The sequence below is a fragment of the Scyliorhinus canicula genome, chromosome 7 (assembly GCF_902713615.1).
Source record: "Scyliorhinus canicula chromosome 7, sScyCan1.1, whole genome shotgun sequence".
NCBI classification, from domain to species: Eukaryota; Metazoa; Chordata; class Chondrichthyes; order Carcharhiniformes; family Scyliorhinidae; genus Scyliorhinus; species Scyliorhinus canicula.
This window is the reverse complement of record NC_052152.1, coordinates 86,535,300-86,556,184: the sequence shown is the minus strand read 5'-3', so window position 1 is coordinate 86,556,184 and position 20,885 is coordinate 86,535,300. Positions and strand designations below refer to the sequence as shown.

The 20,885-nt window shown below is 41.4% G+C and overlaps 1 protein-coding gene across 3 annotated transcripts in view; it reads left to right on the top strand.

Moving 5' to 3' along the window:
• LOC119969142 (transcription regulator protein BACH1-like) overlaps window positions 1-7,345 on the top strand; it is an 89,857-nt gene extending 82,512 nt beyond the window's left edge. For all 3 annotated transcript variants that reach the window (XM_038802359.1, XM_038802358.1, XM_038802360.1), the window contains exons 4-5: window positions 5,025-5,231; window positions 5,818-7,345. In XM_038802359.1, the coding sequence (XP_038658287.1) occupies window positions 5,025-5,231; window positions 5,818-6,252 (642 nt within the window). In that variant the 3' untranslated portion in view covers window positions 6,253-7,345. The remainder of the gene's footprint in view (window positions 1-5,024; window positions 5,232-5,817) is intronic.
• Window positions 7,346-20,885: the final 13,540 nt, after the last annotated feature.

The following is a 20,885-nucleotide window of genomic DNA, read 5'->3' as shown; positions in this document are numbered from 1 at the left end:
TGACTTTTTAAAATAAATTTATACCCAATTAATTGTTTCCAATTAAGGGGCAATTTAGCGTGGCCAATCCACCTACCCTGCACATCTTTGGGTTGTGGGGGCGAAACCCACGCAAACACGGGGAGAATGTGCAAACTCCACACTGAGTGTGACCCAGGGCCAGGATCGAACCTGGGACTGCGGTGCCGTGAGGCAGCAGTGCTAACCATTGTGCCACCTTACTGCCCATCATGCAGTTGACCTAACACTGGAAAAGATGGTGAAAAGATTTTTTGACGTTACGATATTATGGTGAAATAATAAGAAAACATGCAAACCTTACTGGAATGCAAGATGGTGGCATAGTGGTTAGCACAGTTGCTTCACTGCTCCAGGGTCCCAGGTTCGATTCTCGGCTTGGGTCACTGTCTGTGCGGAGTCTGCATGCTCTCCCTGTGTCTGCGTGGGTTTCCTCCAGGTGCTCCGGTTTCCTCCCACAGTCCAAAGAATTGAACCTGGGACCCTGGCGCTGTGAAGCTACAGTGCTATCCACTTGTGCTACTATGCTACTCTGGGTTGAAGGATGATGGAGAATGGCAGGACGGTGGAATTAAAAAAAAAAAAAAAAATGTTTATATTGGATTTTATCCATGGGAAAATGGAGTTAAGGCCAGGATGAGATCAGTCATGATCAAATAGCGGAGCAGACTCGATGGGCCAAATGGCCTAATTCTGCTCCTTTATTATAAGAATAATAATCTTTATTATTGTCACAAGTCGGCTGACATTAACACTGCAATGAAGTTACTGTGAAAATCCCCTAGTCTCCACACTCCGGCGCCTGTTCGGGTACACACAGGGAGAATTCAGAATGTCCAATTCACCTAACTAGCACGTCTTTTGGGACTTGTGGGAGGAAACCATTGCACCCGGAGGAAACCCATGCAGACACTGGGAGAACGTGCAGACTCCGCACAGACAGTGACCCAAACAAAAATCAAACCTGGGACCATGGTGCTGTGAAGCAACTGAGCTGACCACTGTGTTACTGTGCCACCCATCTTACGAAATTATGGCAACCTGCACACTCCTACCTTCCTGCAACATCTTCATACTGTCATCCTGTGTTTCATGGGAGTTTCTGAAGAAAAGTGTGGTTAAACAAATTTAATCAATGGTTACAATATCTGGAAAAATACAGATGCACCTCCATAGCTAAACATGAAAGCACTAATGAGCTCTTAATAAATACAAGTGCACACTATTCCCATGAAACATTGTCCCTGATGTATTGCATAGAATAAAAGTGTTCTCTGACCAATCACAAGCAGTTCCATGGCAGACCCACTAGTACATATTTCTTGCTTCACTCCTTAAACACATTCAAGCCTCTGTCATATCATCTGTATTTTGAGCAAAGTTTGAACTATATGAAGCCTTTGGTATACAAACTGTAACCCATGAATCACAAGTGGCCTGGAGCCCTGGTAATGCAGCCCTTTATCCCAGGCAGCTCCATTCTTTTAATATTTTTTGTTTGCATCCACTGGGTTGTCCTGTTTGAATTTTGTGGATCTGGAAGTTTAGAAAAATTGTTCTTAACACTGCACCATTGGTAAATAAATCTGTTGACTTGTATTATGCCATCAAAAGCAATTGAAAATGTTTGAAAAAAATAGCATTTGATTGCTTCCTATGTTAATTCCTTCAATATTGTACAGAAATAATATGTAAACTTAATATTGGTAAGAAATTGGGAATATCTTTTGGAAAACAGGAATGCAAATTAAATTTGAAGTGTGAAGACTGGGTGAATGGTTTTTAAAAAAAAAATAATTTTAATTGAAAAATTTTGATTTTATACAACATTGACGCACCTTAGTAAAATACCGAAAATAACAATATTAACAATCATATACATTCGCCCCATCCCCATGAACAACCCAGCATTTTAACAACAACGCAAATTAACACACTATATAAAGTTACAGAATAAACACTACAATAATGCACACACACACACACCCCCCCACCCCGGGTTGCTGCTGCTATTGACCAAGTTACCTATCTCTGAGCCAGGAAGTCCAGAAAAGGCTGCCATCGTTTATAGAACCCTTGTATTGATCCTCTCAGGGCAAATTTGACCTTTTCCAATTTTATAAATCCCGCCATGTCACTGATCCAGGTCTCCACGCTTGGGGGCCTCGCATCCTTCCATTGTAACAGAATCCTTCGACGGGCTACTAGGGACGCGAAGGCCAGGACACCGGCCTCTTTCGCCTCCTGCACTTCCGGCTCTACCGCAACTCCAAAAATCGCGAGTCCCCACCCTGGTTTGACCCTGGATCCAACCACCCTCGACACCGTCCCCGCCACCCCCTTCCAGAATTCTTCCAGTGCTGGGCATGCCCAGAACATATGGGCGTGGTTCGCTGGACTCCCCGAACATCTGGTGCACCTGTCCTCACCCCCAAAGAACCTACTCATCCTAGTCCCGGACATGTGGGCACGGTGCAGCACCTTAAATTGGATGAGACTAAGCCTCTCACATGAGGAGGAAGAGTTGACTCTCTCCAAGGCATCCGCCCAAGTCCCGTCCTCTATCTGCTCCCCAAGTTCCTCCTCCCATTTAGCCTTCAGCTCCTCCACTGACGACTCCTCCACCTCCTGCATTACCTTATAGATGTCAGAACCTTCCCCTCTCCTACCCACACCCCCGAAAGCACTCTGTCCATCGTCCCCTGCGAGGGCAGCAAAGGAATCCCTATGCCTGTCGCCTAGCAAACGCCTTTACCTGCAGGTATCTGAACATGTTCCCTTGGGGAAGGCCAAATTTCTCTTCCAGTTCCCCCAGGCCCGCAAACCTCCCGCCAATAAACAGGTCCCTCAATTTGCTGATGCCCGCCCTTTGCCACCCCCTGAATCCCCCATCTGTGTTCCCCGGGATGAACCAATGGTTGCCACCCAGTGGAGCCATCTGAGCTGATAAATCGAAGATTATACAATCAGACTTGGGTAATATGTTTGTGCAGGAACTTCAGCTTAACTTCACCTTTGCAAAACCAGTGCATTTTGTCTATAGTAAAATGATCTTCATTATGACTAGTGTTTTCGCTCCAGAGTGTTCAATTACCCCAAAATGAATTTTTGTCGGGAAGCAGTGTGAGGAGAATAGCTTTCAGTAACCTGAGGGTTATGTACCCTGATCTAAACCAAAGGTGTACACCTGCTAAATGCATTGTACATGTAGATTGGAATTTTAAACGTTTAAAAAAAAAGTTAACTGTTTTAAGCTGAAAGAAGCCACACTGATGTATTGAGGGTGAATTCACTCCCTCCATGACTGGTGCACAATGTCTGCAGTGTGTACCATCTACAATATGCAGTGCAGCAACATGCCAAGGCTCCTTCAGTATCTTCCAAACCTGTAACCTCTGACACCCAGAAGAGCAAGGGAGCATAGGCATGGGAATACTGCCACCTGTAAATCCCTATTAAATACTAAACATCATCCTGACTTGGAACCATATTGTTATTCTTTTGCTGCCATTGGGTCAAAATCCTGGAACTTAAGCGGTTCAAGAACGTGGTTCACCACCACTTCCTCAAGAGCAGTTAGGAATGGTAATCTGTGCTGGCTTTGCCAATGACACTTGCACCCTGAATGTATACTTAAAAAAAGAAGGACGCATGGTTGGACTGAAGCCATTATATCAGTTGATGGAAGTAAAAAGTTCGGGAGCCTGAAGCTTCTGCATGATTTCTGGCCAGATAATAGAGACATCCAGGTAGAAATGAATTAAATACTGCTAAAGGTCATACAGTTTCATGGGCAAGCAAGTTGTGCTCATAACCAGTTCATGCTGGTCCTGAAGTTCATCAGTCTAATGCCATTATCTTCACTCAGTTGGCCATGCCTGCTGGATAGAGTGGCGAGTTTCCATCTCTTCCATTTAGGATCGGTGATCACATTGCACTTGGGCACCTGTGGTCACGTGATTTCAGTTTTGGTCACGTGGCCTGCAGTGGTTAGCAGTTAATTGAAGCTGTGGTTTCTTTTGCTGCAATTACTTAAACTGAATTTGAAGTAATTTTAAGTTAGTTTAAATTTAGTCAGTTGATGACTAGCAGTGTGTTGAAACTACACTGGTTTCCTGCTCTGCTGCAGTATTGAGTTAATTGATGCGAGCAGTGATCAACTGAAACCAATTAAAAAGTAACGTCAGTAGCATTATACAGTAAATGGTTCATTTGCTAGCAACCCAATTCCTCTTGTGGGCCTTGAGAATGCCCTGATGCATATATACATCTGAGCTGATAAATCGAAGATTATACAATCAGACTTGGGTAATATGTTTGTGCAGGAACTTCAGCTTAACTTCACCGTTGCAAAACCAGTGCATTTTGTCTAATGGGCCCTTTGTCCAAACTCCATGCACATTTTCCTCACCCAACCCCTTTCCTGCCTATCTACTTGGTTAAAACCTCAACTCGGGAATATCTCGAACATTTGCCTGACCAAATATTCCACATTCTCAGGAAGACTTGAGGCATGTTGGTTTTTTAAATCAATTCGTAGTGTATAACTTGAAAAGCATCTATCTCTTATTGCCTACAAAACTGGAGAAATCGTTGACTGGCTTGCACAAATAAAATGAAATGAAATGAAAATCGCTTATTGTCACGAGTAGACTTCAAATGAAGTTACTGTGAAAAGCCCCTAGTCGCCACATTCCGGCGCCTGTTCGGGGAGGCTGTTACTGGAATCGAACCGTGCTGCTGGCCTGCTTGGTCTGCTTTCAAAGCCAGCTATTTAGCCCAGTGTGCTAAACAGCCCCGGATCTACTAAATCTAGTTCCCAATAAATCTTTGACTGCAAGTCTTGATTTCAGCAAGTTAGTTCAATTGAACAAACATAATGGAAAATGTCTGCAGCTGATAAATGGATGGAAGAATCATGGATTTTTTTCTTAATGTGCCTAAAATTTATAATGTAATTTTTCTGACTTTTGTGAATCTAATTTGTGCACTTGTGCCCCTTCTAGGTAAAACTACCATTTCCTGTTGACAGAATTACACTATTGTCTAGAAATGACTTTCAAACAATGCTGAAACTGCATAAACTCAATGCAGAACAGCTGGATTATATCCATGATGTACGACGTCGCAGCAAAAACAGAATTGCAGCCCAGCGCTGTCGGAAGCGGAAACTTGACTGCATTCAAAACCTGGAATGTGAAATACATAAGTTGGTAGGTTGAATAAAAACAATGGTCTGTAGATTTTTAAAAAATAAGTAAACAGATAATCATTTTGCCTGCTTTTGAGAACATTTTATTTATTGTGAGTGTGATATTCTCTGTGCCGTTACCTGGAAATGATGATCTTCCTTCACTGGTCATATAGAACATACAGTGCAGAAGGAGGACATTTGGCCTAGTTGCACTGACCCACTTAAGACCTCACTTCCACCCTATCCCTGTAACCCAATAACCCCGCCTCACCTTTTTGGGCACTAGGGCAATTTAGCATGGCCAATCCACCTAACCTGCATGTTTTTGGACTGTGGGAGGAAACCGGAGCACCCGGAGGAAACCCACGCAGACACTGGGAGAACGTGCAGACTCTGCACAGGCAGTGACGCAGTGGGGAATCGAACCTGGGAACCTGGTGCTGTGAAGCCACAGTGCTAGCCACTTTTGTTACCGTGCTATTTGTGCTTTATATCCTGCACCAACATGGAAATAGTAAAGTAATAGAAACCCTGCCCATTTGTGTTTACTTAATTTCAAAAACAGTTTAATATGTGTTTTTCTTCTCTCTCCCCATATCATCTAGTTGTGTGAAAAGGAAAAGTTGCTGCAAGAGAAGGGGCAGTTAAAAGTGAACATGGGTCAAACCTGGGATAATTTATCTGTCCTTTGCAAGCAGGTGTGCAAAGAAGCAGCTCTGACTGCTGAACAAATTCAGACACTAGCAAAGTATTCCTCTCCAGAGTGCCCTCTTTCAATACTAAACACCCAAAGAAGCATGAGCTCCATCACCTGTACAAATCTGATTTCTTCATATCCAGGATACACAGCTGATGCACAGAGTACGAAGTTCAATAGTGAGCAAAGCTTCACTGTACAACTTCAAGAGAAAACAATGGATGTACCAAACAGTCTACAGGAAAGTATTACCGCTGATCAGTCTGGAATGGAACACTGCTGCCAGGCTGTAATGACTGATTTCTGCCAAGAAATGATAGAGAAATGTACCACAGATGAGTAATCCTGCTCCATTTTACACTTTCAATCAGAACCAATACTCTCCTTATTGCACCTGTGCTGTGCTGCAATCATCTTTGTGTCCATCAACCAGATTTGAAGCTTGGAGTTCAGTTACAGAAATTAACTAAGAAGCACAGTGGATCTGGATGAGCAATGCAGATTATCTACAATCTTTTTATGCATGCAATTTATATTGTCTTGAAACTGAGGTGTGTTTTGTAAACAAAATGTTCCTTTTGAATTTATGGATTTTACTACATGTGAAATTTATGCAAGGTTCAAAAATACTACTTGGTATTTCATTCAGTGTAAAGTAATAAGCGCTGGATTATGGCATGAAATATTTTTTAATCCTTTGCGTGATTGCAAGTATATGAAAAAGGGAAAGAGGTAAACATATGCATTCAAGCAATCCATAAACTGCAGTTTTCCTCCAACTTTTTAAGCATTTCACTAAATTTTAAGCATCTATTCTTCATCAGACACTGGCTAGCCTGCATCTTGTACTTATTTAAGTGAGGTAACACCACTTTAAATTAAACTTTTAAAATCTATTTTAAATTGACTTGAAAAACACAATTTCTTCAATTGTTGAGGTGCTAAAAACCATGAACAGTAGATTTATACTTTGGTGAAGTTTTATCAGAAAACACTAATTTATCTCTCAAACATGAGAACATTTTAATCAGGTTTTCATTAAGCCGTATAAAGGATACTGTCTTACCAGCCCATTTATTTAATTTGATAATGGCAAGCTGGTAATAGTGTCTTTACAGTAAATAAATAGCTCTTTCCAAGAAGCAGCACAGGCACAATAGGCCACCAAATGGCCTCCTTCAGTCCTTTGATCCTTTTAAAAGAAACATGCATTTTTGTGAACTTGTAATCCTCTAAATTCACTTAATCACGAGTATGAAGGTGAGGTCTTGTGCCATCTCTTGTCAGACTGTCCATGATGACTGATCAGCATTTCCTTATGTAATTGATATGTAACTCCTATTCTCAAACACTGGATTTGTTTAAAAAATCAGCAAGGTGGGGACTTTGTGTGCATGACTACTTAACTTAATGCATAAATATAATGTTGTATTTGACCCTCTTTCCAATTTAATTGTGATAGTAAGACAGCCGAGTTTGTTGTCGAGTGTTTTATTCTTTTTCTTCCTATCTTTGGGATGCTCTGATGATTGAGCCTGCAGAGTTTCAAATTTTGGTGCAGAGAGAAAAAGAGTACCTGACCGCTCTAAATGCGTTTGTGGATGAATTCCTGAAGCAAAGCACCCTGGAAGGGTTCAGGATGTGGCTGAGGTGTGAACTTCTTTCTTTCTGAGCTCCTCCCCACCCCACTCTTCTGTTTGTTCCCATTCCCCATCAATCCCAGTAACATGAGAGGTTTGTAGTCATGGGTTGTGAAGCCTCACTGAGCTTTTGCTGTCCTGAGTTGAAAAGGGCTCATTGTGGCTTTGGACTAAATGTCGTTTTTCTTCCCTCAGTTTGAACTTGATTTGTGCCAATGAATACTTAATATGAATAGTCTTCCTTTTCACATGAGCACTTGTTTCACCCATTTATTTTTGTGGGGGGAAGGAATCTTGGGTATAATTACATTTCCTTTTGTGTGCACTAATTTGATTTGTAACATTTTTTGAATGATTTCATAACATTTCAACAACAAATTTTTACAAGACATTTCATTTAGGGAGTTTTATGGGTATTGTAAATAATATAATGACTTTAATACTCCCCCAGTAAGAACCTATTGCCATCAGTTTATAAGAGATGTTAAACTGCTATAATTCACAGTAGTAGTAATAGTACAGTACATAAATTACTAAACAGCTAAAGTTTCTAATTGAAGTAGTGCAGCTTTACTAAACATTACTTGAAAATTAATTATTAAATGTAAAAGCTGGGTTTCATATTGCTGCCCTAAAACCTTGTCTGAAAATAATTGGCTCTTGTACCCATGTCTTACTGTATAGTACAGTTAAGCGTAGAGCATTACATTAAAATTGGTCTATGGAAAGCAAGCATTTGGGAAGTATTCCCTATACATTGATTGCAATAGAAGGAAGTGGAAGGCACTTAATCCAGCCAGCAAACTTGACTACCTCAATACTAAGTAAATACATCAGGAGAGGCAGTGCTATGTTTAATTTGCTCCAAAATTTGCTGCAACTCTTTCGGGAGAAGAGGAAGATTAAACTTACCCATCTGCTTATGATGCATATTTAATTTGACCAGAAATCACCACCCTGTATATTGGTGGGGTGGGGAGCGTGAGGGAGGAAATGAGAAAACGGCTTAGTCAGACAGTGATATAGCTTGTTAAAGTTTCAAGTTGCTTTCAGTGGACCACTCAACGCATTGTTGTTGTCAGGGATATTGCACTGCCCTCCATATGAGCAGTGTTCTTGTCTTTCATCACTTTAGTGTACTATAGAGCCAGGTTAATGTCCTATAAAAGTGTTGGTTATGAAGTTAAATGTCTGATGCATTTTTTTCCGATTTAATTTCTTTCAGATACTCAAAACTCATACAATTTAAGGTTATTCTCTGGAGTCTTCATTTAAAGCTACATTAAAAGAGCGATTTGGATGGGTTCAAAAACAGAAGGTTGCGTTAAATTCTAGCTTCATTTGCAGGAATGGACTGCACAGTAGCATAGTGGGTAGCACAGTTACTTCACAACTCCAGGGTGGCAGGTTCGATTTCCGGCTTGGGTCACTGTCTGTGTGGAGTCTGCACGTTCTCCCCATGTCTGCGTGGGTTTTCTCCGGGTGCTCCGGTTTCCTCCCACAGTCGAAAGATGTGCAGGTTAGGTGGATTGGCCATTCTAAATTGCCCTTAGTGTCCAAAAAGATTAGGTGGGGTTGCTGGGTTATGGGGATAAAGGGGATAGAGTGGAGGTGTGGGGCTTAAGTAGGGTGCTCTTTCCAAGAGCCAGTGCAGATTCGATGGGCTGAATGGCCTCCTTCTGCACTGTAAATTCTATGAATGAAGGATTTCACCTGCGAAGAATATATAATCAAAATTGAATTAGGGAAAGAAACAAGTGTTTTAAGCTTGTTTTTGTTTCTCCAATAGAGGGCATCTGAGATTGATTATGAAGAGAAGTTAATGCTGTACCCTTTAAAACTGTGTGGAAATTAATGGAAAAATAAATAACAAAATCGTAAAACATGGCCAAGAGTCCAGCTTCCTGCCATGTTTGTAATTCCTTTATCTTGAACCTCTTTTTGCAAAAACAAGTACACTTGCTAATTCTAATCATGTTCTGATTAAAGAACTCGATACTGATATTTGTATTGCCTCAGGTAAAACCATTTTATTTTGCTTTATGAAACTTTTAATTGCTTTTTTAATCTTTTGCAGAATCCAATAGTAATGCTTTTTACTACCTGTTGCTCAAAATAGGGAACTGTTCCACTATACATTCTGAAGGTTTTTAAACCTGTCCAGCTGATTGTTGTTACAAAGTGAAACATAAATACACATTAGCAGGACTTTCTGATACCAACTACTCTCATGTACACTTTAATTAGTGTTTGTTCACTGCAGTGTGGTAATTTTATACTAGTTCACATCTGCTTGTTCAATTGACTACAGCAAAAACTGCCTCAGAAAACCAAAACCAGCAATAGTCATAGATATTTTGGTAGGCTGAGCCTTCAAATGCAATATCTCAATTTATATACACTTACTATCGAAGCACATTGAAATAACCTGGAAAATGAAATTCAATGCAGGGATCTGGGGTGGATGATTAAAATCAAGAGTGTTCAATTTTTAACCTTGTTAAATGTGCAGAAGAGTCAAAGTTACTGCCCTGAGGATTTTATTGGCATATGGTTTCTGCGGAATCTAATCGTTTTTGTAAGATATGTAAAATTCTTTCTCAGCTTTGCTTCACCTTCATTTGATTTTTGAATGTTGTACTGACCTTGTCTGAGTGCTAAATTTGTCTGCAGCTTTTAAAATAGGCCTTTTCTATTGTATAAAAAATATACATTTTGTACATTTCTAATCTTAAGTTTTATAATGGACAATTACTGTGAATAGATACGGAATGCTAACAGACTACAGATGCAATGTTTTTTCGAAAAACATTTGGTAATGGCATGCTACTGTGCTCCTTTCTAAAGCAGCAGTGGTGCTAGCACAGTGATTTGTTTAACTAATGGCTGTATGGTCTGCAATTGTTCTATTTGCCACACTTTTTCCATATTCAACCTACCTATTATCTATTAAAAATTAAGTTTCTGAATTAAGCTCAACTATCTGACATTTTACTAACTGTTTTCATGAGTGTTTCCAGCATTGTACAGTTGTTGAGTAACTATGTATTCACTGCCATTTTCTGCTTTATTTTTTACATTGTACAATCTTCAAGGTAGCAAAGAGTAATTATTTGGCATGTTCTAGCATCATTGGAGATACTAGTTTGAAATCTTTACACATATTTCATAAAATGTAAATATTAAAATGTGTGGGGTAGTTGCTCATCTCTGAAGTTTCCAATATTTGTAAATCTTTCCAAATTGTGTTGTTTGTTGCAGATTAATAAGTACAAAATGTTGATGAACTTTGGGGCAATTACTGTTTCATTGTTTTTATTCTGAACTGCACAAACACCTTTTTAAGATATTGTTACAGATGATGTGGGGGAGAATACAATGCATTGATCTGAATGGTTATACTGTTTAATTTGACAAATTTTAATTCTGCTCTGGTTTCATTGCGTTGCTGCATTATCTGTTTTTCACCACTGGGTGGCGTTGTATCCTGCGAAAGGAAGCAATTATTTGATGGGGTTAAATTTGCAACAAGTAACAGGCTCTGGTATCTCACCCAAGGGTCATTATTATATGTGGACAACTGAACTGTGCCAGTACTCTATTAGGTTGTTAGCAGCAAACAGTTGCACGTGAGCCAAAGCCAGGAGCTGCAGAAGAGTTTAACTAAGAGCTAGTGGATAGCATTCTTTCCATCTCTGCATGCAAGTGCTGGAGATTTTAATATCCCAAAGTAGGAAGGCAGTGCAGGTGTCCCCTGCGGTCATCTCCCTGCAAAACAGATATACCGCTTTGGATACTGTTGAGGGAGATGGCTCACCAGGGGAAGGCAGCAGCAGCCAGGTTCATGGCACCATGGCTGGCTCTGCTGCGCAGCAGGGCAGGAAGAAGAATGGCAGGGCTATAGTGATAGGGGACTCAATCGTAAAGGGACTCCAGGATGGTATGTTGCCTCCCTGCTGCAAGGGTCAAGGATGTCTCGGAGTGGCTGCAGGAAATTCTGGGCGGGGCGGGGTGGGGTGGGGGGGGGGGGGTGTGAACAGTCAGCTGTTGTGGTGCACATAGGCACCAACGATATAGGTAAAAAACGGGATGAGGTCCTACAAGCTGAATTCAGGGAGTTAGGAGTTAAACTAAAAAGTAGGACCTCAAAGGTAGTAATCTCAGGGTTGCTTCAGAGTAGGAATGTCAGGATGAATGTGTGGCTCGAGAGATGGTGCAAGAGGGAGGGATTCAAATTCCTGGTGCATTGGAACCGGTTCTGGGGGAGGTGGGACCAGTACAAACCGGACGGTCTGCACCTGGGCAGGACTGGAACCAATGTCTTTGGGGGGGTGTTTGCTAGAGCTGTTGGGGAGGGTTTAAACTAATGTGGCAGGGGGATGGGAACCAATGCAGGAAGTCGGACGGTAGTAAAACAGGAACAGAAACAAAAGGCACGAAGGGGGAAAGTGTAAGGCAGAGAAGACATAGTCAAAAATCAAAAAGGGCGACAGTACAAGGTACAGTGACTGAGGGGAGCTCAGTGAATAGGCCCAGTAATACTAAAAGGAATAAAACGGGAAGTAAAAACATAAATTGTAAGCGATGCGGCAGGTTGTTACATGAATATATGGGTTCAACGACAAGGACAACTAGGAGAAAAGTTAAGAGGCAATATAACTTGGGAAGGGTTACTGATTGAGGTGTTAAGATTCAAAACGGAGGTATAAAAGCCAACATAAGTGTACTTTACCTGAATGCTCGTAGTATTCGGAATAAGGTAAATGAGTTGATGGTGCAAATCATCGTGAATGATTATGATTTAGTGGCCATTACTGAAATATGGTTAAAGGATGGTCACGACTGGGAGTTAAATATCCACGGATATCAAACTATTCGGAAGGACAGAGTGGATGGTAAGGCAGGTGGTGTAGCTCTGTTATTTAAGGATGACATCCGGGCAATAGTAAGGGATGATATCGGTGCTGTGGAGGATAAGGTTGAATCCATTTGGGTGGAAATCAGGAATAGGAAGGCAAAAAAGTCACTAATAGGAATAGTCTATAGGCCACCAAATAGTAACATTATGGTGGGGCGGGCAATAAACAAAGAAATAACTGATGCATGTAGAAATGGTAGAGCAGTTATCATGGGGGATTTTAATCTACATGTCGATTGGTTTAACCAGGTCGGTCAAGGCAGCCTTGAGGAGGAGTTTATAGAATGTATCCGCGATAGTTTCCTGGTATGGAGGGAAGATCTTATGAGGGAGAAGGGTGTGGGACTTGAGGCTGTTTTCGTTAGAGAGAAGAAGGTAAAGAGGTGACTTAATTGAGGCATACAAGATGATCAGAGAATTAGATAGGGTGGACAGTGAGAGCCTTTTTCCTTGGATGGTGATGTCTAGCACGAGGGGACATAGCTTTAAATTGAGGGGAGATAGATACAGGACAGATGTCAGAGATAGGTTCTTTACTCATGAGTAGTAAGGGAGTGGAATGCCTTGCCTGCAACCGTAGTGGACTCACCAACACTAAGGGCATTTAAATGGTCATTGGATAGACATATGGATGATAAGGGAATAGTGCAGATGGGCTTTAGAGTGGTTTCACAGGTCGGCGCAACATTGAGGGCCGAAGGGCCTTTACTGTACTGTAATGTTCTATGTTCTGTAACAGTATGTAATGGAACCTACAAGGGAACAAACGGTCCTAGATCTGGTCCTGTGTAATGAGACAGGATTGATTAATAATCTCATAGTTGGGGATCCTTTCTGAAGGAGCGATCACAATATGGTAGAATTTAAAATACAGATGGAGGGTGAGAAGGTAAAATCAAACACTAGTGTTTTGTGCTTAAACAAAGGAGATTACAATGGGATGAGAGAAGAACTAGCTAAGGTAGACTGGGAGCAAAGACTTTATGGTGAAACAGTGGAGAACCTTCCAAGCAATTTTTCAGTGCTCAGCAAAGGTTTATACCAACAAAAAGGAAGGACGGTAGAAAGAGGGGAAATCGACCGTGGATATCTAAGGAAATAAGGGAGAGTATCAAATTGAAGGAAAAAGCACACAAAGTGGCGATGATTAGTGGGAGACTAGAGGACTGGGAAATCTTTAGGGGACAACAGAAAGCTACTAAAAAAGCTATCAAGACGAGTAAGATAAATTATGAGAGTAAACTTGCTCAGCATATAAAAACAGATAGTAAAAGTTTCTACAAATATATATAAAACAAAAAAGAGTGGCTATGGTAAATATTGGTCCTTTAGAGGATGAGAAGGGAGACAATAATGGTAGATGAGGAAATGGCTGTGGAACTGAACAGGTTTTTTGGGTTGGTCTTCACAGTGGAAGACACAAATAACATACCAGTGATTGATAGAAACGAGGCTATGACAGGTGAGGACCTTGAGATGATTGTTATCACTAAGGAGGTAGTGATGGGCAAGCTAATGGGGCTAAAGGTAGGCAAGTATCCTGGCCCTGATGGAATGAATCCCGGAGTGCTAAAAGAGATGGCTAGGGAAATTGCAAATGCACTAGTGATAATTTACCAAAATTCACTAGACTCTGGGGTGGTCCCGGCGGATTGGAAATTAGCAAACGTGACACCACTGTTTAAAAAAGGAGGTAGGCAGAAAGTGAGTAATTATAGGCCAGTGAGCTTAACTCGGTAGTAGGAAAGATGCTGGAATATATCATCAAGCAAGACATAGCGAGGCATCTGGATGGAAGTTGTCCCATTGGGCAGACGCAGCATGGGTTCATAAAGGGCAGGCCGTGCCTAACTAATTTAGTGGAATTTTTTGAGGATATTACCAGTGCGGTAGATAACGGGGAGCCAATGGATGTGATATATCTGGATTTCCAGAAAGCCTTTGACAAGGTGCCACACAAAAAAGATAAAGATGCATGACATTCAGGTAAAATAGTAGCATGGATAGAGGATTGGTTAATTAATAGAAAGCAAAAAATGGGGATTAATGGGTGTTTCTCTGGTTGGCAATCAGTAGCTAGTGGTGTCTCTCAGGGACCAGTGTTGGGCCCACAATTGTTCACAATTTCCATAGATGATTTGGAGTTGGGGACCAAGGGCAATGTGTCCAAGTTTGCAGACGTCACTAAGATGAGTGGTAAAGCAAAAAGTTCAGAGGATACTGGAAGTCTGCAGAGGGATTTGGATAGGTTAAGTGAATGGGCTAGGGTCTGGCAGATGGAATACAATGTTGACAAATGTGAGGTTATCCATTTTGGTAGGAATAACAGCAAACGGGATTATTATTTAAATGGCAAAATAATAAAACATGCTAATGTGCAGAGAGACCTGGGTGTGCTAGTGCATGAGTCGCAAAAAGTTAGTTTACAGGTGATTAAGAAGCCAAATGGAATGTTGTCCTTCATTGCTAGAGGGATGGAGTTTAAGACTAGGGAGATTATGCTGCAATTGTATAAGGTGTTAGGCCACACCTGGAGTATTGTGTTCAATTTTGGTCTCCTTACTTGAGAAAGGACGTACTGGCACTGGAGGGTGTGCAGAGGAGATTCACGAGGTTAATTCCAGAGCTGAAGGGGTTGGATTACGAGGAGAGGTTGAGTAGACTGGGATTGTACTCGTTGGAATTCAGAAGAATGAGGGGGGATCTTATAGAAACATAAAATTATGAAGGGAATAGATGGGATAGATGCGGGCAGGTTGTTTCCATGGTGGGTGAAAGCAGAACTAGGGGGCATAGCCTCAAAATAAGGGGAAGTAGATTTAGGACTGCGTTTAGGAGGAACTTCTTCACCCAAAGGGTTGTGATTCTATGGGATTCCTTGCCCAGTGAAGTAGTTGAGGCTCATTCATTAAATGTTTTTAAGATAAAGATAGTTTTTTGAAGAATAAAGGGATTAAGGGTTATGGTGTTCGGGCCGGAAAGTGTACCTGAGTCCACAAAAGATTAGCCATGATCTCATTGAATGGCGGAGCAGGCTCGAGGGGCCAGATGGCCTACTCCTGCTCCTTATTCTTCTGTTCTAAAGGAGATTGGAGAGGGAAATTATAATGGGACAAAATCCTTTAAGATGTTACACTTGCAGTCAGATAATCTCTCTCCATGATCTAATGAAAAATACTGCAGATTCTGAAATACAAAATAGTTGGAAATACTCATCTGGCCGGAAAACCTCTCTTGGAGAGAGAAATAGTTAGCGTTTCATGTCAATAACCTTTCATCAGAACTCTGCAAGTTTTAAAAAACTTATTTTTGACATTGTGAGAAACTTATGAACTCTGCTATTGTTTTCTTGTGTCTACTTGCATATTGGTGCTATTTTGAAACTTGAGCTCGAGGTTTATTGAATTGGCTTCCAGGCTGCTGATTTTATGTGCACCCATTTGAGATCTGTTTTGCCTGCAAAGGAGGCAGTGACGTAGTGGTCTTGTCGCGAGACTAGTAATCCAAAATCCTAGAGTAACGCGCTGGGGACCGGGTTCGAATCCCACCATGGCAGTTGGTGGAATTTGAATTCAATAGAAATGTTGAATTAGAAGTCTAAAGGTGGCCATGAAGCTATTGCTGATTGTCGTAAAAACCCATCTGGTTCACTAATGCCCTGTAGGGAAGGAAATCTCTCCTTACCTGGTCTGGCTTACATGTGACTACAGACTCTCAGCAATGTGGTTGACTCTAAAATGCCACCAGGGATGGGCAATAAATGCTAGCCCTGCCAGTGACACCCACATCCCATGAATGAATAAAGAAAAGAAAATAAATTAATTCCCAAATAGTAGGAATTGGAGCCTTGGGACCTCCCGTAACGCTTTTGAGGTTTTCAATGCTAGAGTTTCAGCTTGGCTCCACTGGTAACATTTTATCCCAAGTCAGAAAGTTATATATGAAGTCCCTTGAGCCTGCTCTACTGTCTGATAGGTTGTGGATTCAAACCCTGCAATAGAATTGAGGATAAAGGTTGGTGCCTTTTGTTGATAGTTGCCCTAGGGCCATCTGCCTGCTTGGGCAGTTGCAGAAGTTCCCATGTTTGAAGGCAAGCAGGTTGCTTTCCCTGTGTTCTAACCCCTCAGCCATCGCCACCAAAATAAAATTATTTGATGATTGTTGTTTGTGGGACTAGTGCCTGTGCTCCAAATGCTATACATTGGTTGTAAAGTGCATTGGGATATCCTGAGCTGCTAAATCAATGCAAGTTGTTTCATTTCTTTCAATTGTTTTCCTAGTTCATTATTAATAGGCCAACTGTACAGAAACCTATTGCTCAAAATCCAAAGTGTAGCTGTCACTGTCCAATTTCTAGTAAATGTAGAGAGCTTCAGGGTTTGAACAGCAAACCCTTTCACTGCACCATCTTATTGTAAGTTATCAAGTGCCATTCTATGAACCCGCCTTCAGTGGATGAAAGTATACATTCCAATAGACTGCATCTCCAGCTATGAATTATTGAAGGTTAAAACATAAAGGAACAATGTCAAAAATGGAGATCATGTGGTACAGTGGCAGCATTCCAGCTCTGGACCAAAGATTCTGGATTCAAAACCCATGCCAGGATATTGGCACTGGAAAGAGCAGTCATAATCAGCCTGGGCACCCATCAACGACCTCCTCACTATTCCCAGAGAGAAAAACAGTGAGATAATATGTTGTAAAAATGGCAAAAATGACTGAGCAGTAAGTCATGGGTCCATTGTTAACAGGGTTATCTGCTTCCTTGGGCGTTCTGAGTCGCCTGACCCCACATTTCTCAGTTTGCACTGCTCTTAATGTTCGAAAGGCTGCGGTTTGAAACTTCCATATACTATAAATGAGACCCCTTTTTCTGGCAAATCCTGTTGTCTATAACACTACACCGATGACCGTTAATGCTGTCACTGAGCATAGACTGGGGTATGATCTGGGAGGTGGTGTTGAAAGCCGTACACACGCAACCATAGTTGGTTCATAATGTGTTCCAACGATCCACCTTTGAACTCAAAACAAGGCCAGTTAATCTCACAAGTATCCAAGATCCAGTGCAGCACCTCCACTACATAGGCGAAAGACCAGTTCTCCAAGGAGCTTGACACTGCTGGCAGCAGAATTGCCAGGTCAGAACATTTTTATTTATTAAGGGATTTGAATGCAAGCGTAGGCGCGGACATTGAGGCATGGCTCTCCTGCTTCTGATACCATGGCCTGGGAAAGATGAATGAGAACAGAGACTGCTTGAGCTCAGAAGATTGGCTACCTAAACAGGAAGAAGTGTCAGGCCCACAAACTTTTACAACTTATATTAATGACTTGGGTGAAGGGATCAAAGATGGGGTTGTTAAATTTGATGGTGGTAACGATATGTGGTGAAGAGGACACTAACAAATGGAGTATAATGTGGGCAAATGGGAAATTGTCCATTTTTGGTAGCAAGAATAAAATAAATATATAAATGGTATTATGGGCCAGGATTTCGAGAACCCCAAAGTGTATCATGGAGTTCACCTGTCGCACAACTTTTAATAGATTGTGGTTATGGGGAGCACACGGCCCTACTCTGCAGGTGTAGTACTTTTAACACGTTATAAACCCACAGTAAACATCTTGACAACTGTCAACACCACTAAATCCCCCAGAAAATACAGTACTCTATGTAACTCTTAATCTTTCCTTGCAACATTCATAAGACAAAAAGGAACCCCTTTTACAGAAAGACATCGGGTTTAACTTCTCTACTGAGAGCAGTTACCACTTTGAAATCACTAAATGAACATTCTTTAGCTTGTTGAGATTCATACTGCTCTTGCTGTGACTGCAGCGCCTCCAAATTTAAAACGAAACTAAACACACTCTGTAGCTGCAAACCAAAAGTAAAAGCAGAGAGCCCAGATCCACCCTCACTCTGACATCACTGATACACACCCATTTCTTATAAAATACATCCACTACAGCTATTTTATAAACCCCCATTTCTTAAAGGTACTCTCACATGACAATGGTGAGAAGTTGCAGAGCTCTGAGATTCCGAGAGGTCTAGATGTCCTAGTGTATGAAAAGGCTGGTATTCATGTTCAGCAAGAAAACAAATATAATATCACTTATTGAAGGGGAATTGAATACAAAAGTAGAGAGGCTATACTTCAATTGTACTGGACACCAGTGAGACTAAATCTGGAAATGGGGTGTACAATTTGGTCTCCTAAGGAAGGATGTTAATGAATTAGGAACAGTTCAAAGAAGGTTCGGTCAACTACCAGGAATGGGCAGGTTATCTAATGAAAGATTGGACAGGCTAGGTTGTATCCGCTGGAGTTTAGAAGAGTAAGAGTTGACCTAATTGAAGTTTAAGATTCTGAGGGACCTTAGCAGGGTTGATATGGCGAAGATGTGTCCTCTTGTGGGACAATCTAGAACTAGGGATCATTTAAAAAATGAGTTGCCCATTTAAGACTGATGAGAAAAATTTATTTCTGAACACAGTGAGTCTTTGGAACTCTCTTCCTCAAAAAGTAGTGAAAGCAGTCTTAGAATGTTTTCAAGGTAGTGGTAGATAGATTCTTGATAAACAAAGGGGAGGAAGTTACAGTCAGATCCGCTTTGATATTGAATGGTGGAAGAGACTTGAAGGGCCGAGTGGCCTTCTGTTCCTGGTTCATATGTTAGCTGCTGAGACACGTTATGTGTAACTAACACTGTCCAGAGTTTTATGTATAAAATTCGGGTGCAGCTGATCTAAAAGCATGTAACATCAGGCATATGTCCTGTCATCATCGCGCCCTCGTGATAATTTGGTGAGCAGGCATGCATACGAGTCACAGCGCCTGCTGACAATCAAAAAGCCAATTTCAATTAATTAAACAGTAATTGACTGGGATTTTAAGTTGCCTGTCTATCTTTACAGATGGTGGGTGGGCTGATTGGCCTTTACGGTTTACCTGCAACCTCAATCAAGCTTGGGGTGAAAGTTTAGGGCTCAAATAAAATTAATAAATGTGTCTGGGGGTTGAGGCCTATGTATGATTGTGCTGCTCAGACACTCCTGCCATATTTTTAACATCAATATTTGTCTCAGGTCAGCAGCTCTCTGAGACAGCCCTACAGCATCCTACCCCTTGAGAAAGCACATTGCCAGCCCACGTGTTGACTTTTCTTGGTGCCTGCCAACTTCCCACCCTCCCTGGCAGCACTCAGATTTTCACAGTGTGTTTTGTGCTAGGTGGCTGTCAATTAGCCAGCCAATGAGATGCTTCAGTGCTGACCAGGCAGTAACACTTTTCATACCTGTTTCTGACCCTGGCAAGTGCACACCCCCCATGGGTGGAAAATTGAGGCCTTTCCAACAAAAGCATGCCACAAGATGTCCCGGAGCCATCAAGGTCAAGGCATTAACACAGTAGGATCTGATTATTACCAGACAAGACTCTCAACAACATTCACAAACCTGCTGTTGACTAATATAGGTCATGCATTGGTGTGCACCAGGGTTAGGCTATAAATTGTAGCTTTTTCATTCAAAGCAAAAATATCCTTGTATCAATGTCAGCTATACTATCTACTCATAAGAACCAACAGCTTCACGACTCAATTTTTCAGGTGTCCTCTAGCATTCCCAGAGTGCAATAAATGAAATGGAACGTGCTTCAAGACACCATTTACAATACTGCACTGTCACTATGGGACATGAGGGGAAACTGCTGACTGGTTCAAGGCTAACATTATGTACCCGAATAGGCGCCGGAATGTGGTGACTAGGGGCTTTTCACAGTAACTTCATTGCAGTGTAAATGTAAGCCTACTTGTGACAATGAAGATTATAAATACAATTGCGGTGATAGAATTTGTTATTGAAGTCAAGTGGTCCATTGTCAGTGTGACAAATCTAAATGTACTAAAAACTGCAAAGTCCAACAAACTACTAGGCGGTGCACCAATGACTACTTATTATAACTGGGCCAGAATATTCAGAAGTCCTTTGATACCAAGGAAGAAATCAAAAAGGCAACGGGTCCATAAGCAAAGAAAATGACACTACTTGCCAAGACCACCACGGTTTAAATTGGATATGCTGGTTTTGCATAAGCCAGTTGTGCTACGTGATGTCAAGATTGCCAGCACCAGTGCTATGTTCTGAATTGCTTCCTGTCATTAATTTTCTACATTTCCATCTTCTATGATTCAAAGCTGCTAAATCACTTAATATTTCCCCTCTCACCAATATTCATCTCATCCAATATTTCACACTCCTCAACTACAATATGTGCATTGCGACCCTCTTTTTTGAAGACAGACAAAGTATTAGAACCATGCCCACGTCTTCCGCCTCCACACAGATTGCCTGCTCTTTTTAGTTATACTTTTACTCTTTATGTATTTATGAAACCTGGTGCTTTT